Source organism: Bos mutus, chromosome 20 (genome assembly GCF_027580195.1).
Source record: "Bos mutus isolate GX-2022 chromosome 20, NWIPB_WYAK_1.1, whole genome shotgun sequence".
NCBI classification, from domain to species: Eukaryota; Metazoa; Chordata; class Mammalia; order Artiodactyla; family Bovidae; genus Bos; species Bos mutus.
The window spans coordinates 30329910-30357213 of NC_091636.1; the positions used below are offsets into that span (position 1 = coordinate 30329910).

Below are 27304 nucleotides of genomic sequence, written 5' to 3' on the forward strand. Positions count from 1 at the left end.
GAAGTGATTCCCCATAATTTTCTAATTTCCAAAGACCATGGCCCCTTCTGAGTCCTCATTCTCCCTGACCTCACTGTAGTCCCTCATGAGCTCTGCACAATTATGTACTATTATTATTTAAAATTCTGTATTTTTGGCTCTGTGCTGATTCTTCGTTGCTGTGAGTGCTTTTCTCTAGCTGCAGTGAGCAGCGGCTACGCTCTAGTTGCTGAGCACTGGCTGCTCATTGTGGTGGCTTCTCTTGTTGCAGAGCTTGGGCTCTAGGGCGTGTGGGCTTCGGTAGTTGCAGCGTGTGGTCTCAGTAGTCCTGGCTCCCAAGCTCCAGAGTACGGGCTCAGTCGTTAATGGCCCATGTGGTTAGTTGCTCTGTGGCTTGTGGGATCTTCCTGGACCAGGGATTGAACCCATGTCTCTGGTCCAATCGAATCCGCATTGGCAGGTGGATTTTTCTTTTTTACCACTGAAACACCAGGGAAGCCCACAATTATGTATTATTATTGAATTATTGTTTAAGCTCTTAAATTGCTGCTGAACTCCTCATGTGTTTGAACTTGTCTCTCTATAAATGTCTTGAGGGCGGGATCTTATATTTCTCTTTGCCTTTAGTAATATTTAGGACAATGTATTTAATATTTAATTTGTTAGTTGAAGATTTTTTTGGTAACTCATTGGACTGTTTTAATATTTAATCTGTAGGAAAGTTCTTTTCTGTTTTAATCTTGAATCCCCACTGCTGATTTTACATCCTAATTATATATGTGATAGAAATTTGTAGTTCTTTTTTTTTTCTTAATCAGGGCAAAGGTGAGACCCAGATTGGGTCTTTATTTAGACCTCTAGTCTTAGTCTTGCCTCAGACAGAAGAGCACATCTGTGTTCATGCACACACTTACACATACACACACATTCACAGACATACACATGCCTAGGAGTATACCAGCCAAGCTGGGAAAGAAGAGTGAGGAACACTGAGTGACTTAATGCAAATAGGGGTCAGTTCAGCCCCTTTGCTGCCTGTCTGGTGGTGAGCTTCTCACCTGAGGGCTTAGTAGTAACTTCCCTGTGTGTTTCTCATTGAGTGTTAAAACAAGGCCCACAGAAAAAGGCACAAATGTAGAGAAATAGAGACCAGCAGAGGAGTGTAGGTGAAGAGAGAGATCTAAAGACAGAGATCCAGGCAAGGAACTACAAAGAGAAGCACAGACACCAAAGCAGAGAGAGTAGGTTAGAAAGCAGCAGGGAGGTTGGGAGCCAGGAGGAAACTGGGGAACAGGACACCAACCCCAAAACTATTTCTGGCATGGGAAATTTAGCCTGCTTGGGGGCGGGGGCAGGGCAGGGAGAGCGCTGGGAAGGAGAAGCAATTGTAGGAACTGGATGTTCCACCTCCCCTTGGGCCTGGGAGCTGTGCCCTGTTCAGTGGTGGCCCGCCCCAGACCTCCACACATGAACCTGTAATCCTGTTCTGGTAGCTGAGAACCGGGGCCTGGCTACTTGGAACAGGAGAACTGGCCTGGCTACAGGAGCTGGGGGAGGTCCCAAGACCCCTGGGAGACTCTGGAGGAGGGGGTGGGCTAAGGACAGGGACTGAGGCCAGCTCTGTCCTCCAGATGGTCTCATCCAATGTAGTGGCTGCTCTGGGGGCAAGCACAGTGGGGGCCAGGGGTTCCGCAGTGGGCTGGGGCGCTTGAGTTGAAAATCGGCGGATCTCCTGGACTCAGGCAGTTTGGGGAGGCCCTGAGGAGGTGGGTCCAAGAGTCGGGGGAACCTCATCAAAACAGAACATGGCAGTTTTAAGTTGGCAGGGCTGGTGCCGCATGAAATCCAGAGCCTTAATGCCCTGCTTAGCGGCTGCCCGAGGCCCTTGGGATTGGGTCTTACTATGGAGAGTTTGGGCAGCTTGGGGGGGAAAAGGGTTAGAGCCGTGGGTTGTAAGCAATAGGAGGTGGAGCACGTATATTGGGTGAATATTTCCAGGAAGAAGGCAGTGAAGGGGTAGGAGAAGGGCTTCTGGGCCGAGGGCCAAGGCCAGGACCAGGTGGAGCTTCCACCACATACCTGTCCGCTCGGCTCTGACGTTTGGCAAACAGCTCCCCTCCCCCCCCTGAAGCCTTGGTGTTTCAGGGATTCCAGCCGAAGGGGCTACCCTGTTCACTAACCCATGGAGGAATCCTCGAGAAGGGGGCTTAGGAGCCACTGGGGGTGGAGTCTTAGGAGTTGTAGGGGGTGGGGTGTTGAGAGCCATTGGAGGTGGGGTTTTAGCTGTCACGTGAGGCAACGTCTTGTAACTCCTGCCCCCTGGTGGCTGCATGAAGTTGCAGGCTTCAGCCCTGAGGCTCAGAGCATGCTCCTCTTGACCAGATTCTGCTCCCCCAGCCCGGGGTTTTTCATCCAGGTTTTGCACCAACGATAGCAGCTCGGGGTTGGGCGAGTTATTCGTCTCCTTATTTCCCGACCAGAACATCTGCTTTTGGGTTCCCCGACGCCGGGCCTCCTGGAGGATGCCCGTGCGAGCAGCTGGCACGGAGATGCATTGCTCCTGGGCGCTGTGGGGCTCAGGGGCCGCAGAGCTAGAGGGGCAGGCGCTTCTGGGCACGCAGCAGGTCGCAGAGGCGATGACAGGAAGATAGAAGTGGTGGAGGTCATGGCAGCTCCGCTAGCGGGGGCCGGAGGCTCTGGGGCTCCGCCTGGTGTAACAGGATGATTAGGGGCTGGGATGTATAGGGAGCTGGTGGCTGTCATGGGGCCGGAGGAGCGTGGGGTGCTGGGGGAAGTGGGGACTGGCACGTGGCTTGGAACCCCTTAAGTGAAGCTGGGCACAGGAAAGGTACCCTGCGGAGGAGATAGGAAAGGCGGCGGGGCGGTGCTGAGGCCTCCCAGGCTCTCATTTGCCCTCTTGGGAGCTAGGGGCCGGAAAATAAGCAAGGTGGTACCTGACCGCTGCCCTTGTAAGCCGGGAGTGCTAGCTGAACGGTTAAAGATCCTTGGAGCTGAGGTAGAGGTTCCACAGCCGGGGAGGAAAGGTCTAGGGCTGACTACAGGGGCTGGCAAAGGGCTGGATGGGAGTAGAGCCGCCTCTGGCGGAGCGTTTTGTGGCCGAGGTGGAGACTGCAGGCCCTGCCCCTTGAGCGTGGCCGCTGGACCTTCCTGGGCCAGCTGCTGGGTGATGGAGGCTGTGCGCTGGCACTGCTGTTCAAAGAGTTGGGCCCCTCGCCTGGAGGCCTCACTCGACTGCCCTCCCAGCCTCCGGCCCTCTGCTGTGCCTGAGCTCGGTCTGGCTAGCTCCATGTCTAGGTAGGGGCTGTCCCAGTCGGACTGGTTGTTGAGGCTGCGGGCCTCGGAGAAAGCCTCTTCCTCCAGCTCGGACTCACTGGTTGGAGGCAAGCCGTCCTCCTCCTCAGCGCCGGTCCCCACGGCAGCCCCAAAGCTCACTAGGGTGTACTTCTTGTCTCTCTGCTGACGTTTCTTAAACATCAGTACCCCCTTGGAGTGGGGGTTAGGGGCTGCGGTGAGCAGGATGCAATCGTCTGGCATTTGGTCTTGGCCTCCTTCACACTCCGCTCTTGGAGGCTCTCTGCCCTTTGTAGCTTGGCTTGTTTGGCCTTCTGGGTATAGGTGGTGGTCAGATCTTCTGCCACTGGGTGGGGAACAGGCCCCACCATAGGGATGAGATGAGGGCCAGGCCGGAGGGGGCCATGGGGCAACAGCAGGGCCTCAGCAGGGGGTGGCTGAAGAGTTGTCCTATCCTCCCAAGATGGGGAGCTCACACGACTGTCAACCTGGCTGGGAGGGCCAAGGACAGCAGGTGCCGGCTCTGCAGGGCTGTCAGACAGGTAGACCTCATCCAGTAGGGCTCCTGGAGGGGTGGGCCTTGTGGGGCCTCAGTGGTGGGGTCGGCGGGGCTTTTCCTGGGTGGCTGGGCTGTCAGCATCACTGTCTGTCTCTCCTTAGTAAGCCTCACTGTCAGGGGGTGAGAGGAGGCACCCGGGCTGCAGAGGCTGGGGAACCGGAGCTCCTGGGGGCTCGGGACTCAGTGGAGACACTGGTGACAGTGCCTGAAGCTCACCCGGGGATGGCGATTGCACAGGTCCCTCGTCCTCTACCTGCTGCACAGCGAGGACAGGCTGATTCCCTGAGACATGAGGCTTGTGGCGCTGGCATGAGAGAGGCTGGTGCAGGAGACCCCAGTGATGGCCAAAAGCTGATCCCTGTCTTGAGTCCTGCTCTGCCTGCCCGGCTCCATCTTCGGATTTTCCTGTGCATGAGCACACACGTTAGGACCAGAAAGATGGTGAACTATTCTGGGCAGGGCAAAGCCGGAGGAAACTCTGGTGGAGGTCCGTAGTGGTCCTGATGTGCTCATCAGTCATCCGACTATGGTGCCAGGCAATCTGTGTGTCTTAATTCCATCTCTCAGCAAGTTATTACAATGGCATTCTTCTTTTCTCCATTCTACAAATGACAGAAACTGAGGCCAAGATTAAATTACCCAAGTTAGGGAGCTGCAGGGACAGACATTGAACGCATGCTGCCTAAAAGCAAAACTACTGCCCTTTAAAGTCTAAGTGTTGCAGCAATTCCCCAGTAGTTCAGTGATTAGAACTCTTGAATTTTCACAGCCAAGGGCATGGGGTTGGATGCCTGGTCAGGGAACTAACATCCCGCTAGCCACAAGCCCTGGCCAGAGTAAGTAAATGTACAAAAAGTATACAATATCAGAATAATCATAATTTTTAAAAATCCCCAAACCAAAAAACATTATACTTTCCATTCCACAAGTCTTATGACTGGCAAAGGTCATGGGTGAGAGAACCTCCAAGACGGGAATCAAAGGGGCCGGGGTCAGCAGGAAGTCGCTACAAGACTTTGTCTAATATGTCATTGGAAGGAGAGTTACTAAAGATAGTTCAGTTGCATCTCGGTTTGGAGTGGGACCATAAAGTTACCACGACATCTCGGGGGGGAGGAAAAAAGGAAGTACATAGAATCCTCAGAAGCCGCCGCAGACGGCCAACATAGAAAAGAAACTAGTGCGTACTCAGTAGTTATTATTCTTATCATAGGTGGGTCACGTTTGTTCAGATCACAGGAGCCCAGGGGTATAGATGGATCTTAGTCACAGTAACAAAACAGTTTTTGACGTGGCTTTTGAAAACATTTGAACCCCAGTTCTCAGTCTGTTCCTCCTTTCTGAGACACAGCTTGAGAGACACACCAGGCAGAGTCTTTTCTAACAACTTCAACTGCAAAGCTCTCTCATTTTCCTAAACTCTTAAAGCATTTGCTGTTTAACATTACTTTCTCCACTCCTCGCCTCCTGGTTACTGCTGCACTGCTCTCATTAGGCTGCTCCTTCCAGCATGGGTGTGGCCAGGCAGACCAGCGACCTCTCCAATCTCGGCTTCAAGTGTTCCTTCTCAGTTCTTATCTTACTTTGCTTTACAGCTTTTGCTCCCTTGTTCATTTCTCTTGGATTTTGTCACATTTGTCCCCTTCTAAATTTCTAACATGGTAATAGATGGTTGGGAGTGTGGAATCTGGAACAAGACTGCTTGGTTTTAAATTTCCATTCTACCATTTAGTTGTGTGCCTTTGAGCAAAGTGTTTAACCTCTCTGTGCCTTACTTTTCCCATCTGTAAAATGGGGACAATAGCGGAAGGTACTCCATATGTTTGTGAGGACTGGATGAAAATTGTCTAGTACAGCTCCGTAAATGTCAGCCCTATTTCTCTGTTCCTCAGTGCCTTTTGTGAGCTCTCCTTCCTCTCCGTTTCTCTTGGAGTTCTCCAAGTTTCTGTTCTAAGCCCTTTTTGAGTTTGTGTGTATCCACTTCCTTACTCCATCTCATTTACTCCCAAATGACTTTAATTACTGTTACTGTATTATCAAAATCTTTCTCTCCAGCCCAGACGTCTTTCTTGAACTCCAGGTCCCTGCTTTTGACCTGTCTTGGACACCAGTCATCACATCTCAAGCTCTTAACGGCCAGAACTCATTTTTATTTCTTTCTCCAAGTCATCTATCTGCCTCCCCTTTCACTTTCCCCTTCTTGGTCAGTGGCACCGTCTTCCCATTGTCTAAGCCAGGAACCAAGGAGTTCCCATAGATTCATTCCTCCTGGTCCTTATGCCCTACATCTAGTTAAGCACCAAGGCCTTTTCATTTTGTTCTTTAATCTCTCACATTTCTTTGTCCTCCCTAAAACATTGCTTTGAATCAGGCTCTCACTGTCTTTCACCTGAACAATAGCAATGGTCTCTTGCTTGACTTCCCTGACTTTGGTCTCTCTCTTTTCAGTTCATCTTAGCCCTGCGTCACAGAGATCTCTCTAACACGCAATTTGGGTTGCTTGCCTCTGTTGCCTAAAGCCACTAATTGGCTTTAAGTTCATGTTACTTAGTATGATGTAACATTGGGGCCTGGAAAAATTTTCCATCTTTCTCTCCCACCACTGCCCTATGCATACTTTCAGTAGTCCTGGAGGTGTTTGTAGCTCCATGAATAACCCTTTCTTGAATGCTTCTGTGTAGTTACTCCTGTTTCTTCTACTTGAAATGTCCTCCCATTTCACCGTCTACCTGGTGAACGTCAGTGATTTTCAACAAGGGTCGCTATTGGCATTTGGGTGGGACAGTTCTTTGAGCACAATCAGTCCAGTATTATTGAATGCTCAGCATGCACGGTTCCCAATGCTGAATGCCAGAAGCAGTTCCCTTCCCTCTTCTGCTCCTCCCCTGCCCCACCAACTCAGTCACATAAGAACCAGACATGCTCTGCCCTCATTTCCAAATGCTTTTCTAAGTAGGAATGCCCTTAGTAACAAGCAGTTGTATGTATTCTTTAAGACTTAGCTTAGGCCTCATCTCCTTGGGGAACCATGCCTGATACCTCAGCTGCTGAGTGATTTGAGCATTTCTATCTCCCTGGATTCGCAGAATCCCACACATTTTATATTCTCATTGTTTTCCGTTTTCTCGCTGGGCTGGCAGTTTCTCTAGGAAGAACTCATCCCTCCATCCCCAGTACCTAGGATATAATAGACACTCAATAAAAGTATTGTCAGGCGAGTGTATGCTCCTCGATTCTGTCTCGTCACAACAAAGATTTGGAGTGACGGACCTTAAAGCCCTTGGCGTGTCACAGCTCTCGGGTCTTAGACCGTGTTATAGCTCTTAGACAAATCAGTGTTACAGCTCCGTGTTACAGCTCTATTTTATTTAGATAATAACAGGAAAATCCATCCCTGATGTGTGAGGGCGTGTGGACCCAAAGACGCGAAGAGAAGAGTGCCCCAGCATGTGTGGGTCGGGGGGAGGAGAGAGAGAGAGCCCCAGCCCTTTGGCTCCTTTTTTTATATGTTTCCCTCCCCCGGCCCTGCCCTGTGTAAATTGGGTTAGCCAGGAGTGCTGTTTGTTCTACCTGAGGTCCTCACTCCGGTCCTCGGGCCTTCCTTTGTTCTATTTTCGTGGGCTTTTCTCTTCCTTATCTTTTAGCCACCACCATTTTGAACTCCTTTTCCCTGGTGGCTCAGACGGTAAAGCGTCTGCATGCAATGCAGGAGACCTGGGTTCGATCCCTGGGTTGGGAAGATCCCCTGGAGAAGTAAATGGCAGCCCACTCCAGTATTCTTGCCTGGAAAATCCCTACCAGGCGCCTCTGTCCATGGGGTTGCAACGAGTCGGACACAACTGAGCAACTTCACTTTCCCTATTCTAACTACCTAACAGTATTTATAGAGAAAGTGAATGGTTGTGTTTTCCTTGGTATACAGTTACCTGTTCCTCTAGCTTATTTGCCTGTTTCATATCAGTATACCCTTTCTTTTCAAATAGATTTGATAGACATTTGAAGGGAGACATTTATATTTTTTTTTTTTTTATGAGTACTAAGCATATATAGGAAGTTTGGAGTAAATGTGCTAAACTAAATGAAACATTTAGAAACTAGCTGTTTCTCTGAGGTTAAGCTTCATTGCTTTTAATCATTAAGGTCATATTTCTAAATGTGAAAGCATCATTTGAGAATTTTTCCAGGCTTTACTCATTTGTCCACTAGTCTTATAGTTTAGAATTGGGTGCAGTAATCTAGCTATTCTGGTTTAAGAATGTAATTTTTGTGGTTAGTAGGTGGAGAGTACCTTTATGTTCCTGCAGAGACCGTATAAAACCTAGTTGGGAATGGGGAGGTGGATGGGGGTGGTGTAAAGCCACAGTTTGCTGTCTGAAATGCAGATGAAAGCCATGGGGGAGGTGGGGCCTTCCACCTGTGGTTGGATTTGTTAACATCTCAGTAGCCATGCTCCTAAGTTATCAGGAGAATTTTCCATGCGCCTATTCCCCCAGCTACTTTCTTTTGTCTCTATAGTCTTTGGGTCAACCTTGTGACAAGACGACCTTAGGTAAGTTACTGCCTCACTTCAAATACTTCTTTGGCTTCACATTGCCTCTAGAAGGGATTTTCAATCAGAAGTATGTGGTTTTTTAATCTTGGATCTCACAAGCTTAAACTAAGCCGGTGACTCCACAAAAGAGAACCACTTTCATGACTTAGTTACTTTGTTTCTTGCCCATAAATAGTATTTCCTACTTTGTTCACTTCTTTGTTCACTTTGTTTCTTCTCTAACATAGTTCTGAATTTCTTTTGACATTTTAAAATTTGAAACTTATTCTTAAAGCTGTCACACAGAATAATCAAAACATGTCACAGGTTGAGAAAGAATCCTAAAAATATTTTAAGCAGTAGCAATATCATTGGAAAATGACGGTGAGAGGTGAGGGGCTGTGGACCACCTATGGTAGCCACTGCAAAAGAGAAAATCGATTAGGATACATAAATTCTAACATGACTTTTCAAATTGACAGTTTTATTGAGCTAATTGTACAGTCGCATTCAGTTATAAGAAATACTATTAGTTGTTGGTTGGTTGCTAAGTTGTGTGCGACTCTTTGCAACTCCATGGACTGTAGCCCACCAGACTCTTCTGTCCATGGGATTTCCCAGGCAAGAATATTGGAGTGGGTTGCCATTTCCTTCTTGAGGGGATCTTCCTCAGTCAGGAATCTAACCCACGTCTCCTGCATTGCAGGCAGATTCTTTACTGCTGAGTGCCCTAGAAACACTGTAGAAAACCTTTATACTCTCTGCCCAATGGTAATATTTTATAAAACTATAATAAGCTCAATTGCCCTACAGCTCAAATGGTAATGAAGCTGCCTGCAATGCAGGAGACCCGGGTTCAATCCCTGACTTGGGAAGATCCGCTGGAGGAGGAGATGGTAATCCACTCCAGTATTCTTGCTTGGAAAATCCCATGGACAGAGCAGCCTGGTGAGCTACAGTCTGTGGGGTTGCAAAGAGTGGAGCCTCTAACTGCTACTACTACTAAGATCAGTTGATATTGACAATGATACAATGTACTCATCTTATTCAGGTTTCCCAGTTTTACTTATATTTACTAGTCTCTGTGATCTTAAATTTCAGCATCCTTTTTTATCACCTGTGTAAGTTCACGCATTCACCGCCACAGACAAGATACTGAATGGTTCTGAACCCTTTTATAATCATGACCACCTTCCCTCCTTACCCCTCCCAATACTGTATTCTGCCTCTGGCCACTACTAATCTGTTGTCCATTAATTTTTCTCATTTAAAAATGTTATTATATATGTGGGATTATGGTCTGTGACCTTTTGGGATCGGCTCCTATCGATCAGCATAATTTCCTAAAGATTGATCCATGGCGTGTAAATAGTCAGTTCCTTTTAATTTCTGAGTAGTATATATTGCTGACTTAGGCATGTACACACATAAGTGTGCATACAGACAGCAGACTGTGCTGTCTTCAACGTTCAACTGTTGAAGACATCTGGGCTGATTCTAGTTTTTGGCTGTTATAGATAAGGCTATTACCAATGCTGCTGCATACAGGTTTTTCTGTGAACATAAAGTTCTATTTCTCTGGGGGTGGAGGAAATACCCATTAGTGGAATTACTGGTGGCAACGTGTATTTAGTTTTTAAGAGACTGCCCAACTGTTTTCCAGAATGGCTATATTATTTTGCACTCTTACCAGCAATGTGTAAGTGATTAGTATCTCTACATCCTTTCCAAGATTTGGTTATGCACTGTGTTTTGTTATAGCCATTTGAATGCTATATTGATATTTCATTATGTGTGTGTGGTTTTTGATTTTTTTTCACATTTATAGCCTTCTCATGTCTTTTGTATACATATTGTGTACATATATTATTTGCAAAAATGGGATTACACTATATGTTTTAAATAACTTTCATTTTAAATTTAACTTGGAATGAACATCTTTCCAAGGCATTAAGTATTTCTTTCTATAGTAGATATAACAGCTGTGTAGCATTCCAATACATGAACCAAAGTTCTCTTTTTGAATTAATTGACCTAGAACATAGTATTTGTCTCAGGTATAAAACACAATCATTCCTTATATGTATATACAGGTATCCCTTGGTATTCGTGGAGGACTGGTTCCAGGCCCACTGGTGGACACTCAGATCTGTGGATGTTCGAGTCCCTTGCATGAAATGGTGTAGTGCAGTCAGCCCTTTGTATCTTCAGGTTCCACATCTGCGGATATGGGAGACTGATTGTATTGTGAATTGATCACCACAGTAAATCCAGTTAATATCCATGGTGGTTTTAATTTGCATCTCTAAAGTGGTTAATGATGTTGAACGTCTTCCCATGACCTTATTTGCCATGCAAATATCCTCTTGGTGAAACGTCCATGTCTTTCGTCCATTTTCCAACTGGATTGTTTGAGCGTTCTTAATATATTCTAGATCCTAGTCCTTTGTTGGGTATTTTCTCCCAGTCTGCAGCATGCCTTTTGATCTCCCTCACTTGGGCTTTCACAGAGGAACACTTTTTAATTTTGATGTCTAGCATGATGGAAAAAAAAGAGGTCTTAGTCTTTAATGTCCAGTAGTCCCTTGAGAATCTGAAAGCTATAAACTCTTGTCAGAAAAATGCACATCACACAAAATTTCATACCTAAATTTTTGGTGTTCACAGACTCTATAAAGTTCATCAATGAACTATAAGTCATATGAATCCACTTAATTTGCAGTAATCCTGCAGAAGACTCTGGGGAGAGTTATTTTTCTTTTGTTGAAGTAAAAAGTGGAGAAACTCTATACTTTACAAAATAAGAGAAAGCTATATTAGCCAGGCTTTATTCTGTTGAGGACCTAACTCAAATGCCTCTTTCTCAGCAATATTTTTCTTGACTACTCTGGGATACATTGCCAGATTGCTGCTTTAAACTTCTTGGGCTGAACAGCTCTGCCAAGAAAACAGTCTTTCTTGTATTGAATTTGAGCTTTAAGGCATCAGCAAATGAGTGAACTTGTGGGCATTTCACACCTGCCAGGTCAGTTTTAGTAGCATGGCTCTTTACAGTACGTGACTTATTTTTCTTGCTCCATTTCCTTGTTTTATAAAGATGAGTGCACAATAAGAAAATAGAAATGAGATGCTGGTGGTGAAGCAAGGGTTGATAAATTTGATATGATCATGATCTGTGCCCAAGCAGAGAACTGTCAGCATCAGTTAGTTGTATTAAACTTGATCATGCATTCCATTAAGATGGAAAAGTAAAAAGCTCATTGTCGGAAAAACTGGAGTGTATTTTGTTTACATTCTGACTCAAAGCAAACATGAAATTAGGAATGTTGTTAGGTCTTTGGCAAAGGAGTCTCGCCCCTTGGAAGTCTGTTGTTCACTTTTGTTGCAGATTTTTATTTATTTATTTAAAATTTTGGCTGCGCTGGGTCTGCTGTTGCTGCGTGGGCTTTTCTCTAGTTGTGGTGAGTGGGGCTACCCTCTAGTTGCAGAGATGCAGGCTTCTCATGACCGTGGCTTCTTTTGTTGCAGAGCGCGGGCTCTAGGGCATGTGGGCTCAGTTGCCCTGCAGCACGTTGAATCTTGCTGGACCAGGAATTGAACCCACGTCCCTTGCACTGGCAGGCATGTTCTTAACCACTGGACCACCAGGGAAGTCCTTGTTGCAGATTTAGTATGTGTTGTTTTGGGGATGAATTGTGTGTTAACATAAGAGGCCAGTGACCTTTACTCCCTCTGGTTTCTAGACCTGTTACTCTAATTTATCTAACTCCTCAGTGTTTCATAAAAATATCATGTATCCAGGTCTGTCTTCATGCTGAATCCTCCTTTCTCTCGTTCTGTGTATGTAACTCATTTATCGCTTCATGCTCGTCCTATACTATCGTGTTCTGCCAGCTCAGGGGTGTTACTCCTTTACCCTTAACTTTTCATGGCTATAGATCTTATCCTGGCCAGGTTGTAAGCTCATCCATGCTAGGGACAGTATTTTATATATATATATACTTTATGTATTTTATTATCCCTCCCATGACAGCCTGCATAGTGTTGTGCAGTGAATTGACTTTGACATGAGAGAGGAGCTTTAGAGCTGTGTTGCTAATAAGGACATTGATGCCCTGATGAGATGGAACTTGCCCGCGATGCTTGAGTGATTGAGCTTTGCATTGACTATGAAGGATACACTAAACAGATTAATAGCAAAAGTGAGCCAGTAAAGGGAATGTTCCATTGATGTATAAAAAAGCTTTTTGAGGGCTTAATCACTCTGTGTGCAGATACATCCTGTGAAATACAAGCAAGTGTGACTGGTTTGGCGGAACATTTTGCTAGCAGCTAGCTCCTGCTCCTCTTTGTACTTTACAAACGTCCTCTAATTTAGGCTGTCCCATTTCAGACTGACTGGCTCCCCTTCTTCCTCCCCACCCCCAGTCGTTGGAATTAATGAGATCCTTTTGAATGGTTATTGTGTTGCCTGCTTTCTAATCTTCAGACATTTCCCCAGACTGAGTTCACCAAGTAATTCTACTCTTTCACATAAAGCTGCTTAGACCTGCACAAATCAGGTAGATAACTCCAGTCTGAAGCAGGTCTGTAGACACTGCTGTGTATTCAGCAGTAGGTTTATTCTAAAATGCTTTTTTCCTGCCCATCCATTGTGTTGGCATGGAAGGTTTTTACTTAGACTTACCTCCAGTTTAACTGATCTTCTCTCCTCCTGTTAGTATAACAGTTGTGAAATACAATTAAAATTCTACACTCCAAGGTTCACTGAAGGAGCAGTGAATCAAGATTTCCGTCTCCAGTGCCACAGGTTTCAAACTAAGGTAGCAATAGAATTACCCCAATAGTAATTGCTCTCTGCTCTTTGAAGTTTCAAAGTGGAGGGGGAATATTTGGTTCTGTAAAATCAGATAAAATTCTGTGGAATTAGGACTACCCTGGTGGTCCAGTGGTAAAGAATCTGCCTTGCAGTGCAGGGGGACATAGGTTCATTCCTGGTTGGGGAACTAAGATCCCACATGGCGCAGAGCAACGAAGCCCATGTACCCTGGAGCCTGCATGCCACAACTGCTGAGCCCACACACCACAGCTGGAGTGTGCGTGCACCTCGGTGAAAGATCCCACGTGCCACAACTAAAGATCACACATCCTGTAACCAAGACCCAACGCAGCCAAATAAAAAAATTAATGAAAAATCCTGTGGAGGTTGACAGTATTATAGTGATGTGGTACAGTGCTCTTCAGAATTCCTGATACCTGGGAATTCTTTGGGGCCGCCAGAATGAGGCTGAGCTGAATAGACCTCGTTCTTACCCTTTCACCCCAATTACTGCCAAATCATTTTGATCAGTCTAATATGTAGAGGTTCTGAATGATTTTATTTGAAATAAAGATTCAAATGCTTAAAAAAGCCTTTGTGTATGCTTCACATGCAATGACTGGACTTCCCAGGCGGCACTAGTGGTGAAGAATCCCCCTGCCTCTGCAGGAGATGGGAGAGACACCAGTTTGATCCCTGAGTCGGGAAGATCCCGTGGAGAAGGAAATGGCAACCCACCCCACTGTTCTTGCCTGGGGAATCCCATGGGCAGAGAAACCTGGCGGGCTACTGTCCATGGGGTCGCAGAGAGTTGGACACGACTGAGCATGTATGCATTGTAATATGCAATGATGATAAATGATAGTTACAGCTAGGATTTATTGCGTGCCCATTAAGTGTTTTCTCTTTTTACTCTATCAAATCTCTTGATCATCCCAACAGTCTTAAGAGGTAGGTACTGTTACTGTTTCTACTTGACACATGGCCTAGGGAAGGGAGGTAAGTAACAGGCCCAGAGTCACACAGAATAGGGTAGAACTGGTGTTCAAACACAGTCTGTTTCTGAGCCTATATTCCTTGCTATGAGGTTCTTACAGCTTTTTAGCCAAATGAATTTCTGTCTTTCAGATTGTAGTAATGTTACAAAAGGACTGTGCTGAGGCCAAGGAGAGCATGGGCTCTGGGGTCAGACAGGCTGGATCCACATGCCTTGGCCACAGTTAGCCTCTTGGCTTCATTCTCAGTCACGTGGCACAACTTTGCTGAGCTTTTCTTTGCCCGTGTGAAGTGGAGACAGGGGTGCGGGAGGCCCTTCTAGCTGAAGAGGGCAGGTATCAGGAAGGCCCTTTAAAGTGAAGCTCCTTAAAATGGGGACCACAATTCAGAGGTAACAGTGGTGGAGAAGAGATTTGCCTGGGGTTCTAGTTTTTGAAAATGAAATTCTGAAAATATTTATAAAATTTATATTTTATTCCTTTGGCTGAAAGGCAGCAGAGCATCATGGCTAGAGCTTACCGTTCTGGAGTGGCTGCTTAAATACCAGCCTAGCCTTGTTCAGGGTGACCTATTACACAGTTAGTTTTCAGCTCTGTTGACTCTTAGAAGGAACATAAGGTGAATCATGTGTGTGTGAGAGATTAATTGAAGGAGGTTGTGACTTTTTTTTTTGGCACAACTTATACAGTCGGACATTGGTGTTGTCTTATTTGATTGCAAAGCATTATTATGAGGGTCATTTTTGTTAGAAACACCCAAGATTGTCTTCTATTTTCTCCTAGGTGGGAAGAAGGTACTTGTATTCCTTTACTGTTGAAATTACTGTCTTTAAGCTTTTATCTTATTATGATTATTTCTTTTTACTTGTTGATGGATCTCTGTCACGTTCTCATTCATAGTTTTGTATGTGACTTGAAGTTCTCCAGTACTCAAACTCTCTTCTCAATTTTATTTAACCTTATTTCATGCTTAAAAAAAGATTTCCAGCATTATTTTCAGCATTATTTGCTTTCCAAAGCATACAGCTATAGAAGAAGTTTTGGTGTACAGGATAAAATTGCTAGAGGGTAGATGCTGGTGGGGGGAAGAATGAACAGGGAGGCTGTTGCTTGTAATTCTGTAAGTGGTCTGTTTATTTAAATATTTTTGTTTAGGTAACTTGCTTTGCAGTTAACATTGTAACTGGAGGGGCTTGTAAATGAAGGTTTAGGTAACTAAGTAGCATTTTCTCAATGATACTGAATCAGTGGACATGAGTTTGAGCAAACTCCAGGAATTAGCGAAGAACAGGGAAGCCTGGAGTACCGCAGTCCACGGGGTCACAAAGAGTCAGACATGACTTAGCGATTGAACAACTGCAGCCATGAGGATTCTCTAAGATGATGTTGGTAAAATACTTAATGCAGTACTTCACGTACCATTATCCTTCTAAATGTAGTTGTTTATAGTATTGATAAATATTTGATCTTTATCTGTTAATAGGTTGTGTGAGAGGCATACACACCAGTTTTTAGCATGTTGAAGACAAAATTAGCCATGGTTTTATATTGACTCAGTCTTAGAATATTTCATTTAGATGCAAAAACTTGGGAAACCCAGAACTTCAAAGAATTGATTTTTTTCTGTATTAGTTAAATGTTATTTTTAAACATTAAAATGTTCTTTTCACCTGTTGAAAACAGTCTAATATTTTTCTTTAGAGTTAACTAGCAATCAAAGATACTGGAATAGTATATATTTTTCAAAAAATATCTAAAATATTGAATTTTTTGTATCTTGATGATCTTTTCACAAGATTGTTTCCTCTTTGGGGAGTAAAATTAAAAGTTGTGGCCAATTAGTCCATGGTGTCTGCCAGCAAGACTAGAACTGTATTGGCTCTTCAGTTTCTCAAATATTAAAAAAAAAGTGCAGTACGATATAAAAGTACTTGAGTCTCAATTTTTGAAATCACAGGTGGAGAACTCAAGCGTTAGAAAATGAAGCACAGCGCATGACACTTGACTTACATACTGCAAAGCTACAGCATGTGAAGAACTTAGGCAATTGTGACTTGTTTAGCAAATACAAATTTTTTATCATTAAACTTGATGTAAAAGGAGGTGTGGCCTCATTTCACCATGCAGCTCTGCAAGTGAACACAGAGGTTACTGCTTTTAGCTATAACAGAGGAATTAATTTCAGAAAAGTGAGGATATAGTTTTTAATATCTGATTTGGTTTGAAGTTTTATTTGAGGATATATTTGCTTTGAACTTTTTTATTTACAGCTTAAGTAGGTGATCCTAATAGAGGTTTTATAAGTGTTGGAATTGAGGCTGAGAACTGTGGGGGTTTTGGTTTTAGTTTATTTTTTCAAGCAGTGAAATATAGTTTCTCTGGAAAACAAGAAAACTGCTGCTCAAAATGGTTCTTAACTGTCTTCACTGAAAACAGGCAAAAGGTAAACATAATAAAATATGAGTTGTTAAATATCAGGTGAAATGTAAATATGTTGTTTAGCCCTTGATGTTTTGCTTTTCGTCTGAGATAATTATAGTCCAAAGCTGAGGCAGGCGTTTGATGAAGTGGGCCTTGTACTGACTGCAGACCCTGGATCCTTCACAGAGCTGTGCCAGGTTGGATTCTGGACTGCACTTCAGCCCACGTGGGCCTTTTCACTGGATAAACACACAACTCTAGAGGCTCTGGTGAGCGCCCTGCACTCCACAGGTCGTGCCTTAGTCTACTGAACACAGAGGAGGAGGACTTGGGCAAAGCAGCCTAACCATTGTGGGGAAGGCTTGCTTACTTTATAGAGCTGAGCTTCAAAATGTTGTCCTGTACCCTTAAGTATGAAATGTTAGCGTGTATCCCTTACTTAATGTACTTATTAATAAAACATGCTACTGTAGCACGGACATGAATTTGAGCAAACTCCGGGAGATAGTGAAGGACAGGGGAGCCTGGCGTGCTGCAGTCCATGGGTTGCAAAGACTCAGACATGACTTAGTGACCGAACGACAATAACTACTGTAACAGTGTATATTCTAAAACATACCTCAAATCTAAAAAGCTGTAAAGGTTAAACATTGTAGTAAAAAAAAAATTTTAATAGCCCCTTTTGTTCTCACTAAAAGCATTGACATGTAATACATGGCAGAGTAATATAGTGATAATGTGCCACTGTTTTGAAAATCTATGCTTAGTAATTTTAATGCTGTGTAGTACTTTGGCTTGAATGTCTGGTTCCAAGTACTGTTTATTTTGAAATTGGTTTTGAAGTGTCATAGCTGGAAAGGATACCATACTATGGTAAAAAAGACTCTAATTGAAGAAGTGAGTGCTGGGTGTACTTATAAATAAAGGGATTTATATTTTAATCCCATCCAACAATTATATAAGAGTTTGTTTAAATGTAGCTAGTAAATTCCCATTTTTCCTGATGTTAATCATTCTTCCTGCAAATTAATCAGAAGTTGTTGCATTAAAAAGGAAAAAAAACCCATGAAACATTTGGCAAGGTTAAAAAAGTATATTAGAAAGCCTTTCCCCAAAATTTAAAGCATGTGTGTATGAGGGCTTTAGTAGATGGCAAACTTTAAATAATTTTTGCATCAAAATCACAAAATAAAAACATACAAATACTTTTTCAGCATGTTTTTATGATGGTGTATACTGTCTATAACCTGTTTCTTTTGAGATGCCTTTTCTTTTTCACTTATTAAATATCACCCCTTTCTAGAAGGGATAGGATATTTATTTGAAAAATATTTTAAGAAAAATCTGCTGTAAACAGCCAGTTTTAATCTTAGAAAACCCAGCAAAAGTTTAGAACACTTCTATTTTTGTTAGAAGATTAGGTGGTACACGGTTGGCAACTTTTTAAAGTACTTTGTTGCGATATAACCAACACCCTTTAATGTGGTAAAGATTTTTATGGTCATTTCCGTCTTGTTGCAGCAGCGGCTGTAAAGATTTGACCGTGTTTAAAGGTCTTATTTCTATAAAATTAACCACACTGACATCCTGGCAAACTGTGTGCTTTTGGCTTCAGGTTCTTTGTTACGATATCTCACCCGTGAATGACACAGTGAATGGATTTTGCATTTGTGCTTTTTAAACTTCCTATCTGAGAAGTTGCCCCATCAGGGTGGTATTTTGAACATTATTTACTGAAGCAGTAATTCACTCTTCAGAAAATCTTCATATTCTCACCCAAAGTGACTTTTTAAATGTATTTTATCAGACAAAATCTAATACCATCTGTACTTTTCTCTAACTCTATGGCAAGTCTTCCACACAGCTTAATTTGTCCTAATGGGTTTCTTAGAACATTCTGTTTTAAAAGTTTCGCTCCTAAAGGAACGTGCTTTAGTTTTTAACTTTGTGTTTTTTGACTCTGTGTTTCAGCCATTTTTTCTTAGCACTGTGCTTACCATAGAGTGCATTCATTTCTTTTACTATTAAGTAGAAATCTTCAAAGAATCTTCTGATTTTATTATCAAGTTCAGTAAAGTTTTATAAAAGATTGGAATTGTGTATGGCATGACTGTTAACAGGTGAAAGAGGACTAGTATTTTGAGACACAGCATACATTTAGTGTGAGAGTCATGGTACATGTGCTGTGGATATACGTTCATTTGAAAGTGAAAGTCGCTCAGTCGTGTCCGACTCTTTGTGATCCCATGGACTATATGGTACATGGAATTCTGTAGACCAGAATACTGGAGTGGGTAGCCTTTCCCTTCTCCAGGGGATCTTCCCAACCCAGGGACCGAACCCAGGTCTCCCACAGTGCAGGCGTATTCTTTACCAGCTGAGCCTCCCAGGGAAGCCCTGCATGTTTTAAATTTTATTTATTTATTTTTGGTTGCACTGGGTCTTTGTTGCTGACTGTGGGCTTTCTCTAGTTGCGTTGTGCGAGCTTCTCATTATGGTGGTTTCTCTTGTGGAGCACAGCTCTAGTCACACGGGCTTCAGTAGTTGTGGCCCTTGGACCCTAGAGCACAGGCTCAGCAGTTGTGGCACAGGGTCTTAGTTGCTGCTCAGCATGTGGAATCTTCTTGGCCCAGGGATCAACCCCTCCCTGCGCTGTCAGGCGGATTCCCATCCACCGTACCACCAGGGAGGTCCTACATTCATATTTTAAATGCCTTCTTGATCATTTTGAATCTTGGGGGCATGTACTTGTCAATGCTCTCAGGTTGGTCATTATTTTTATTTTATAGTGTAGCTGATGAACAATTCCTTTTGGGATTGGGAGTCTCAGTTTTGTTATTTTTGTGGTTATTTTTATTTTTAATTTGAACTTTCTTCTGGACTCCTTAAACCATTCATCCAATTTATGAGGTTAGTTTCATTAAAAATTGTTAACGATAGCCTGTAAGCCCATTTAAGTGTGTCCACATGAACTGCCACGGGGCCCAAAGTGTTGAAAACGAGGACCAAGGCGGGGCCCAGCTCTCAACCCCTCGGCCTTGCGATGCCCTCTGTCTTCTCTCCAGATGAGTCATGGAAGGTAACTTGTGACCCAGGAAGGTGGCCAGCGCCAGCATGTTTATGAACTATTAGTAAAATGTGAGCTAAATGATTTTATAAAGAAATAAAATAGAAATCTTTGTATTTGTCCTCTGGGTCACGTGTGTCCTCTGGGGATTACTGTACTCAAAATCACAGTTCAGGTGCTCCGTGTCTGCCTTCTTAAGAGACATCCCCAAAGTACTGCAGCTGGTGGTGGCCTGGGGACCAGAGCCAGGCTTGGCCTGGTGAGCAGAACTGTGTCCCAGAGGACGCAGGTGGGTGGGGGGAGAGAGGAGAGGTGATGGGGGCCATGAGTCTCCTTGTCGGCCCTCCTCAGAGTTCACATGCAGCCCACTCTTCACTTTCTTCCCATCTTTAGGTGTCCGTTCAGCTGTGAGCTCTGTGAGGAGTGGATCGTTTCCTGGTCATCTTTGTGCAATGCTGAGCCCATTGAAGGTGTTCAGTGAACCTCATTTAAATGATGCTCCTTTTGTCTAAGCTGCTAGCTGGTTTCTGGGTGCAGATGGGGTGTCTACAGCTAGTGGAGAGGCTGGTTAGCCTGACAGTGGGCTGCCTCCCTCCGGAGAAAGCTTTCAGGTCCTGAGTAGCAGGTCCGAGATCTGTCTTGTCACCCATAGCCTCCTGCCCCGTCCAGCCAGGAGTGGATTCTGACCTCAGAGTAGCCTAAGTGATTAACTAAAGCAAAACTTGCCACATGCTTGTGTTGGCCTTTCTTGGCTTTCTGAAATATATTGACAATTTCTGTTTGGGAGCAGTCAGTGGGATAATGTTGGGGGTGATAGATTTTCCTTATTGTAGATATTCATGTGAAAGAAGAAAGGGGGGAAGTTATTTTATACGGAGAGCATCTTATTCCTTTGTTCTTAGTTTTGACTCTGCAGTTTTCCTATCTAGTGGGTATCTCTTCCCTCCATGATGTTAGCTGAAAGGCAGGATACAGCTCTACTGGTTGGTCACACGGGGACTCCTCCAATAACTCTCTTGTTTGTTATTTTCATTGCAGATGCGGAAACCATGGAGCTGAACTGCAGCGAAGTACCTCTGTATGTAAGTGCCTAAGCCCTGGGCTGCAGGCCTAAGTGGCTCATTCCTGGACTTGAAAGCCATGGGACCAAAGTGGGAAGAAATGTCTTGGTTACTGTTGAGTTGGGAGTTTTAAAAAAGTCGCACACAGCATTACTGTCTAGTTCAAGTTTTTGCATGGAAACTTTTAAAACTGGTTGACTCCTGGTTCCAAAGTCTAGGTTTTAATGGTATTTTCCTGAGTAACTTTTAACTGTATAACTTCTGGAAGGCAGCTCTGCTCACCACTATACAACCAATGCTTAACTGTATTAACTTCTGGACTCAAAAATATTCAGTTTATCTCTGTGGATGATTTTTGAACACATTATTATATGATATGCTGATAATAACCAAGAATGCTTTCTGTGTGTATCTTTGGAGGAGAGGGGTTCAATGATAGTTGGTAACATGATAGTAAGGTAAAATCATGAAATAGGAATTCAAAGGCAAAAGTACTGGGACATACATATATAGGTGGTGGTGGGGGTTGTGTGGGCAGAGAAGCCGGTGAGGTTCCTGATCAGATGCACCTTCTGGGCTGACAGAGGATTCTGTTCCTGAAGGCAGTTACTAGGTGTAACAGAAGTGAACCAGTTGTCTCCCCACATAGAAAATGACAGATGATTTCTCTACCTTCCTTATTTTAGGCATAACGTCTTCTTGGAACCTGTGTTGGTGGCGGGTGGGCGTGGGTTGTATGCATTGGAACTGGGCTTTCAGGTAGCCTTTGCATCATCCACTCATGAAATACACCAAGAATATTAAATCTAGAATGATCTAGTATGATCTCAATTTATATATATCCCCAATAGACAAAATATCAAGGAACTGGAACAAATTTAAATAGAATCTTAAATCAATTAAAATATAGTCATTCGTTTCTCCTTACACACACATCACTCCCCAGGTGGCCCTCCCTCTCTCCTCCTCCTCCTCCCTTGCTGCGTCCTCCCCTCCCCCTTACACATTCCACTCTATTCTCTGGAGAAAAACAAAATGATAAGATAACTGAATAATGAAAAAGCTGCCTTCTGGGTTACCCAGTGTCTAGAGTGTTCTCTCTAGGTTGTGATTTGGAGGTCATAAAATGATTTATAGATGGTTAGACTTGGCCTAGCCATAATTAAGATTAAGAAAAGAGATTGGTTCAAGGCTACATTAGACCAATTTAGTCCCAAGTTTTTAATTTTTTTGGTAACTTAATCCTCTTTAGCTTTATTCTTTCCACTCTGCTCCCCTACCTCAAACCAAACAGATCTAAAATCCAATCATCATATAAAACTTTGTAGCTTTTTAAAAAATTGAAGTATGTTTGACTGACAGTGTTGGATTAGTTTCTGCCGTACAGCAGTGATTCAGTTATACACACACACACACATAACTATATATATAGTTTTTTCTTTTTTATACTCTTTTCCGTTATGGTTTATTATAGGACACTGAATATAGTTCCCTGTGCTGTACAGCGGGACCTTGTTATTCATCTATTTTATGTAAAGTAGCTTGTATCCCAGCTGGCTCAGTGGTAAAGAATTCAGCTGCTAATGCAGGAGTCATGGGTTTGGTCCCTGGGTGGGGAAGATCCCCTGGAGAAGGGAATGGCAACCCACTCCAGTATGCTTGCCTGGGAAATCCCATGGCAAAGGAACCTGGTGGGCTGCAGTCCATGGGGTCGCGACAGAGTTGGACTCGATTTAGTGACTAAGTGACTAAGCAACAGCAAGAGTCTGCTAATCCCAAACTCCTAGTGTATCCCTGTTCCACACCCTTTTCCCTTTGGTAGATGTAAGTTTGTTTTCTATGTCTGTGAGTCTGTTTCTGTTTCATAAATAAGTACATTTGTGTCATATTTTAGACTCTATATATAAGTGCTATCATATGGCATGTTTTGTTTTCTTTCTGACTTTATGTAGTACAACAATTTCTAGGTCCATTCATGTTGCTGCAAATGGCATTATTTCATCCTTTTTTTGTGGCCGAGTAATATTCCATTCCATACACACACACCCCACATCTTCTTTATCCATTTATCTGTCGGTGGACATTTAGGGTACTCCCATGTCTTAGCTATTGTAAACAGTGCTGCTATGAACATAGGGGTGCATTGTATCTACTTGAATTAGAGTTTTCTCCAGATAAATGCCCAGGAGTGGGATTACTGGATAATATGGCAAGTCTATTTTTATTTTTTTAAGGAACCTCCATAGTGTGTTTTCTAGGGGCTGCATCAGTTTACATTCTCACCAGCAGTGTAGGAAGGTTCCCTTTTCTCTGCACCCGCCACCCACCCTGACCCCAACCCCAGCCTCCCCAGCATTTGCTGTTTGTAGACTTTTTGATGATGGCCATTCTGACCAGTGTAAGGTGGTACCTCACTGTAGTTTTGATTTGTATTTCTGTAATAATTAATAATGTTAAGCATTTTTTCATGTGCCTATTGGCCATCTGTATGTCATCTTCAAAGAAATGTCTATTTTGGTCTTCTGCCCATTTTTCATTGGGCTTTTTTTTGTTTGTTTGTTATTGAGTTGTATGAGCTGTTTGTATATTTTGAAAATTAAGCCCTTGTCAGTTGCATCATTTGAAAATATTTTCTCCCACTCAGTAGGTTGTCTTTTTGTTTTGTTTATGGTTTCTTTTGCTATGAAAAACATTTGAAGTTTGATCAGATCTCATTTGTTTATTTTTGCTTTTATTTCTATTGCCTTGGGAGACTGAGCTATGAGAACATTGCTGTGATTTATGTCAGAGAGTGTTTTGTCTGTGTTCTCTCCTAGGAGTTTTACAGTGTCACATCTTGTATTTAAGTCCTTAAGCCATTTTGAGTTTATTTTTGTGTCTAGTGTGAGGGATTGTTCTACCTTCATTGATTTATATGCAGCTGTCCTGGATAGCTGCATTCCCGGCACCACTAGCTGAGGAGACTGTCTCTTCCTTATTGTATATTCTTGCCCCCTTTGTTGCTGGTTGACTGTGAGTGTGTAAGTTTATTTCTCTGTTCCGTCCCATTGATCCAGATGTCTTTTTTGGTGTGTGCCAGTACCGACTGCTCTGTTTACTGGAGCTTTGTATTATTGTCTGATGTCTGGGAGGATTATGCCTCCAGCTTTCAAAACCTCGTAGTTGATCAACATTTTGGTATATTTCGAACCTAGACTACCAGATTAAGACCAGATTTGGGAAGAGTCAGTATGCATTGCTTAAGGAGAGAAGACACTTAAACAGACCAACGGAGAGCAAAAAAGTTTTTTAATTATCAAATAATATAAACTAATTAGAAAAAAACAAAAAAATACAGAAAGTGTTCAGAAAATAAGCCACTCATAATCTCATCCTCTATAGATGGTTTAAAACAGGGATCCCCAGCCCCTGGGCCACAGACTGGTACTGGTCTGTGGCCTGTTAGAAACTGGGCCATACAGCAGGAGGTGAGTGGCGGGTGAGCAAGCAAAGCTTCATCTGTATTTACAGCTGCTCCCCATAGCTTGCGTTGTCACCTGCCCCACCTCGTGCCAGATCATTGGTGATATTAGATTCTTATAGGGGTGCGAACCCTACTGTAAGCTGTACATATGAGAGATGTAGGTTGTGTGCTCCTGATGAGAGTCTAAAGTCTGATGACCTGAGGCGGAGTGGAGGCACTTGAATCCTCCCGAAACCATTCTGCACCCCCAGTCCAGGGAAAACTTGTTCTTCATGAAACCATTCCCAGTACCAAAATGGCTGGGGACTGATGGTGTGAAACGTTATTGTTATTTATCAGTTTAAACGTGTAATTTTCTCATTTTACATCTCTGAAATTGAGAGACTCTCCCTTCAGTGTTTATCCTGGCGGGTGTCATGATGGAGCTGTCAATACCTGCTCATGTGTGACCCGAAACGTTATTGTTATTGATCAGTTTAAACGTGTAATTTTCTCATTTTACATCTCTGAAACTGAGAGACTCTCCCTTCAGTGTTTATCCTGGCGGGTGTCATGATGGAGCTGTCAATACCTGCGCATGTGTGACCTTGGTCACAATGGTTCACACTGTTGTCATTTTAAATTACATATGTGCCTTTCTGGTTCTATATGAATTAATTGCTTTCAAAATGATTTCACTGTGATTTGGCATTAAAAAGTCAAAGTTACTGTGTGTATAGAAAGACATGGAAAGAGCAACATGATAATGTGGTAAAGTCTATAAATTTCGATGAGCTCTTTTAAAAGTATAAAACTCACAAAAACTTGGCAGTTTTTCTCCTAGTGGAATATAAAATGCATATTATAACTGGTATCTCAGATGAAATACACTGTATTTAGCATAACTGAAACGTGCCTTTCCACTTGATGTTTTGTGTCAGTATCTTTGTGGATTGACCTAAACCAATCTTCCCGTTTGACCTCATGCAGTAAGCAGTCAGTGGGGAAGTATTATAATGAAAACACGTTTTAAATCAAATTTCATCAGATGAGTAACACATAGGCAAAGCAGACACAAGCTAGGCTATTATTTGTTTTTGTATCTTGGGGCAGGCTTCCTCTGTGACCTTCTGTCTTCAGATGTTTCGTAAATATTCACTTCTGTTTTCTCCTAGTTTACGGCAATCTGGTTATAAACCCATAATATTTTATTCATATTTATTATGTTATATATATTTATTTTAAAATACTGCGCAAAAATCAACACCATTTTTAGTCCTGTTATGTATAATGATGTTGAAATTTTGGTGTATTTTTTCCCGAGTTTTATCTATAAATTTGTGTTGAATTTTATTGAAGGTTCTTTTGGCATTTATTTACATGATGTGTTTTCTCATGTGACTGATACACTGAATCTTGGAATTTTGATTCTTTCCAGTGTATTCCCAGTGATTCTGTCTAGTTGTCATGACTAGTTCTTTTGGAAAAACAAGATAACTCTAAGTGTGGTTAAGAGAGAACCCAAACAAAACTAGAAATCATGAAGAGTCCTTAACCTATTGAGATGATTTGCTGTTGTCGTTCAGTCCCTCAGCTGTGTCCGACTCTTTGAGACCCCACGGACTGCAGCACACCATGCTTCCAGGTCCTTCACCATCACCCGGAGTTGGCTCAAAATCATGTCCATTGAGTCAGTGATGCCATCCAACCATCTCATCCTCTGTCATCCCCTTCTCCTCCTGCCTTCAGTCTTTCCCAGCATCAGGGTCTTTTCCAATGAGTTGTCTCTTTGCATCAGGTGACCAAAGTATTGGAGCTTCAACATCAGTCCTTCCAATAAATATTCAGGACTGATTTCCTTTAGGATAGGCTGGTTGGATCTCCTTGCAGTCCAAGGGACTCTCAAGAGTCTTCTCCAACACCACAGTTCAAAAGCATCAATTCTTTGGTGCTCAGCCTTCTTTATGGTCCAGCTCTCACATCCATACATGACTACTGGAAAAATCATAGCTTTGACTAGACGGACTTTTGTTGGCAAAGTAATGTCTCTGCTTTTTAATATGCTGTCTAGGTTGGTCATAGCTTTTCTTCAGGAAGTGATTGTCTTTTAATTTCATGGCTGCCGTCACCATCTGCAGTGATTTTGGAGCCTAAGAAAATAAAGCTGCCACTGTTTCCATTGTTTCCCCATCTATTTGCCATGAAGTGATGGGACCGGATACCATGATCTTCGTTTTTTGACTGTTGAGTTTTAAGCCAGGTTTTTCACCCTCCTCTTTCACCTTCATCAAGAGGCTCTTTAATTCCTCTTTGCTTTCTGCCATTAGAATGGTATTATCTGCATATCTGAGGTTATTGATATTTCTCCTGGCAATCTTGATTTCAGTTTCTGCTTCATCCAGCCCGGCATTACACATGATGTACTCTGCATGTGAGTTAAATAAGTAGCGTGACAATATATAGCTTTGACATACTCCTTTCCCAATTTTGAACCAGTCCATTCTATGTCTGGTTCTAACTGTTGTTTCTTGATCTTGATTATAAAAAATATTAAGCATAATTGTACGCTAATACACTGGAAAAATCATTTAAGACAGGCTTTAGAAACATAAATTGTGAGATTTACCTCAAGAAGAATTAAATCACATAATGGGGCAATAATCATGGAGAAAAAAAAATAGCAATTATTCCCCAAATTCTGTCCATCCTTCACAAAAGGATTCTTCATTCAAGTGGGTCCTATAAGTGATTTCTTTTTGGTTCCTTTGATTATAACCTGTTTTGATTTATTTCTTACAAAACTTTTATAGTTAAAATGTTTTTCCATTTTTATTTTTGGGTCACCATAGAGAATCCTTCCTAAAGATGGTAGATTCTTTATACCTATAGAAAAAAAAAAAAAAAAAATCTATGGATGTAAGTCTTTCCCTGCCCCCTGCCCCATACATTTTGTTTGAATCCATGAAAACTTTCAACTTCTTTTTAAGGTTTTATCCTTTGGTCTTTCAGCATTGTCTTCACCTTCTAGAACAGCTGATATTCTAAGGTTGGACTGTTCTAACTCTTCTATCCTTTAAAAATTTTTCTTTTAGTCTGATTTCTGCCAGCATGGTTTCTT

General features: G+C 42.8%; 1 protein-coding gene and 1 pseudogene across 7 annotated transcripts in view; one reads left to right on the top strand and one right to left on the bottom strand.

Moving 5' to 3' along the window:
* The window catches only part of ARHGEF28 (Rho guanine nucleotide exchange factor 28), a 345798-nt gene that overhangs the window by 45479 nt on the left and 273015 nt on the right, over positions 1–27304 (top strand). For 6 of the 7 annotated variants that reach the window (XM_070357593.1, XM_070357587.1, XM_070357588.1 and 3 more), the window contains exon 2: positions 20722–20765. In XM_070357593.1, the coding sequence (XP_070213694.1) occupies positions 20733–20765 (33 nt within the window). In that variant the 5' untranslated portion in view covers positions 20722–20732. Of the gene's footprint in view, positions 1–20081; positions 20154–20721; positions 20766–27304 lie in introns of those variants that run through there. The other variant, XM_070357594.1, reaches the window with a different exon arrangement.
* On the bottom strand, positions 1293–4198 carry LOC102265661 (synaptopodin 2-like protein pseudogene; annotated as a pseudogene).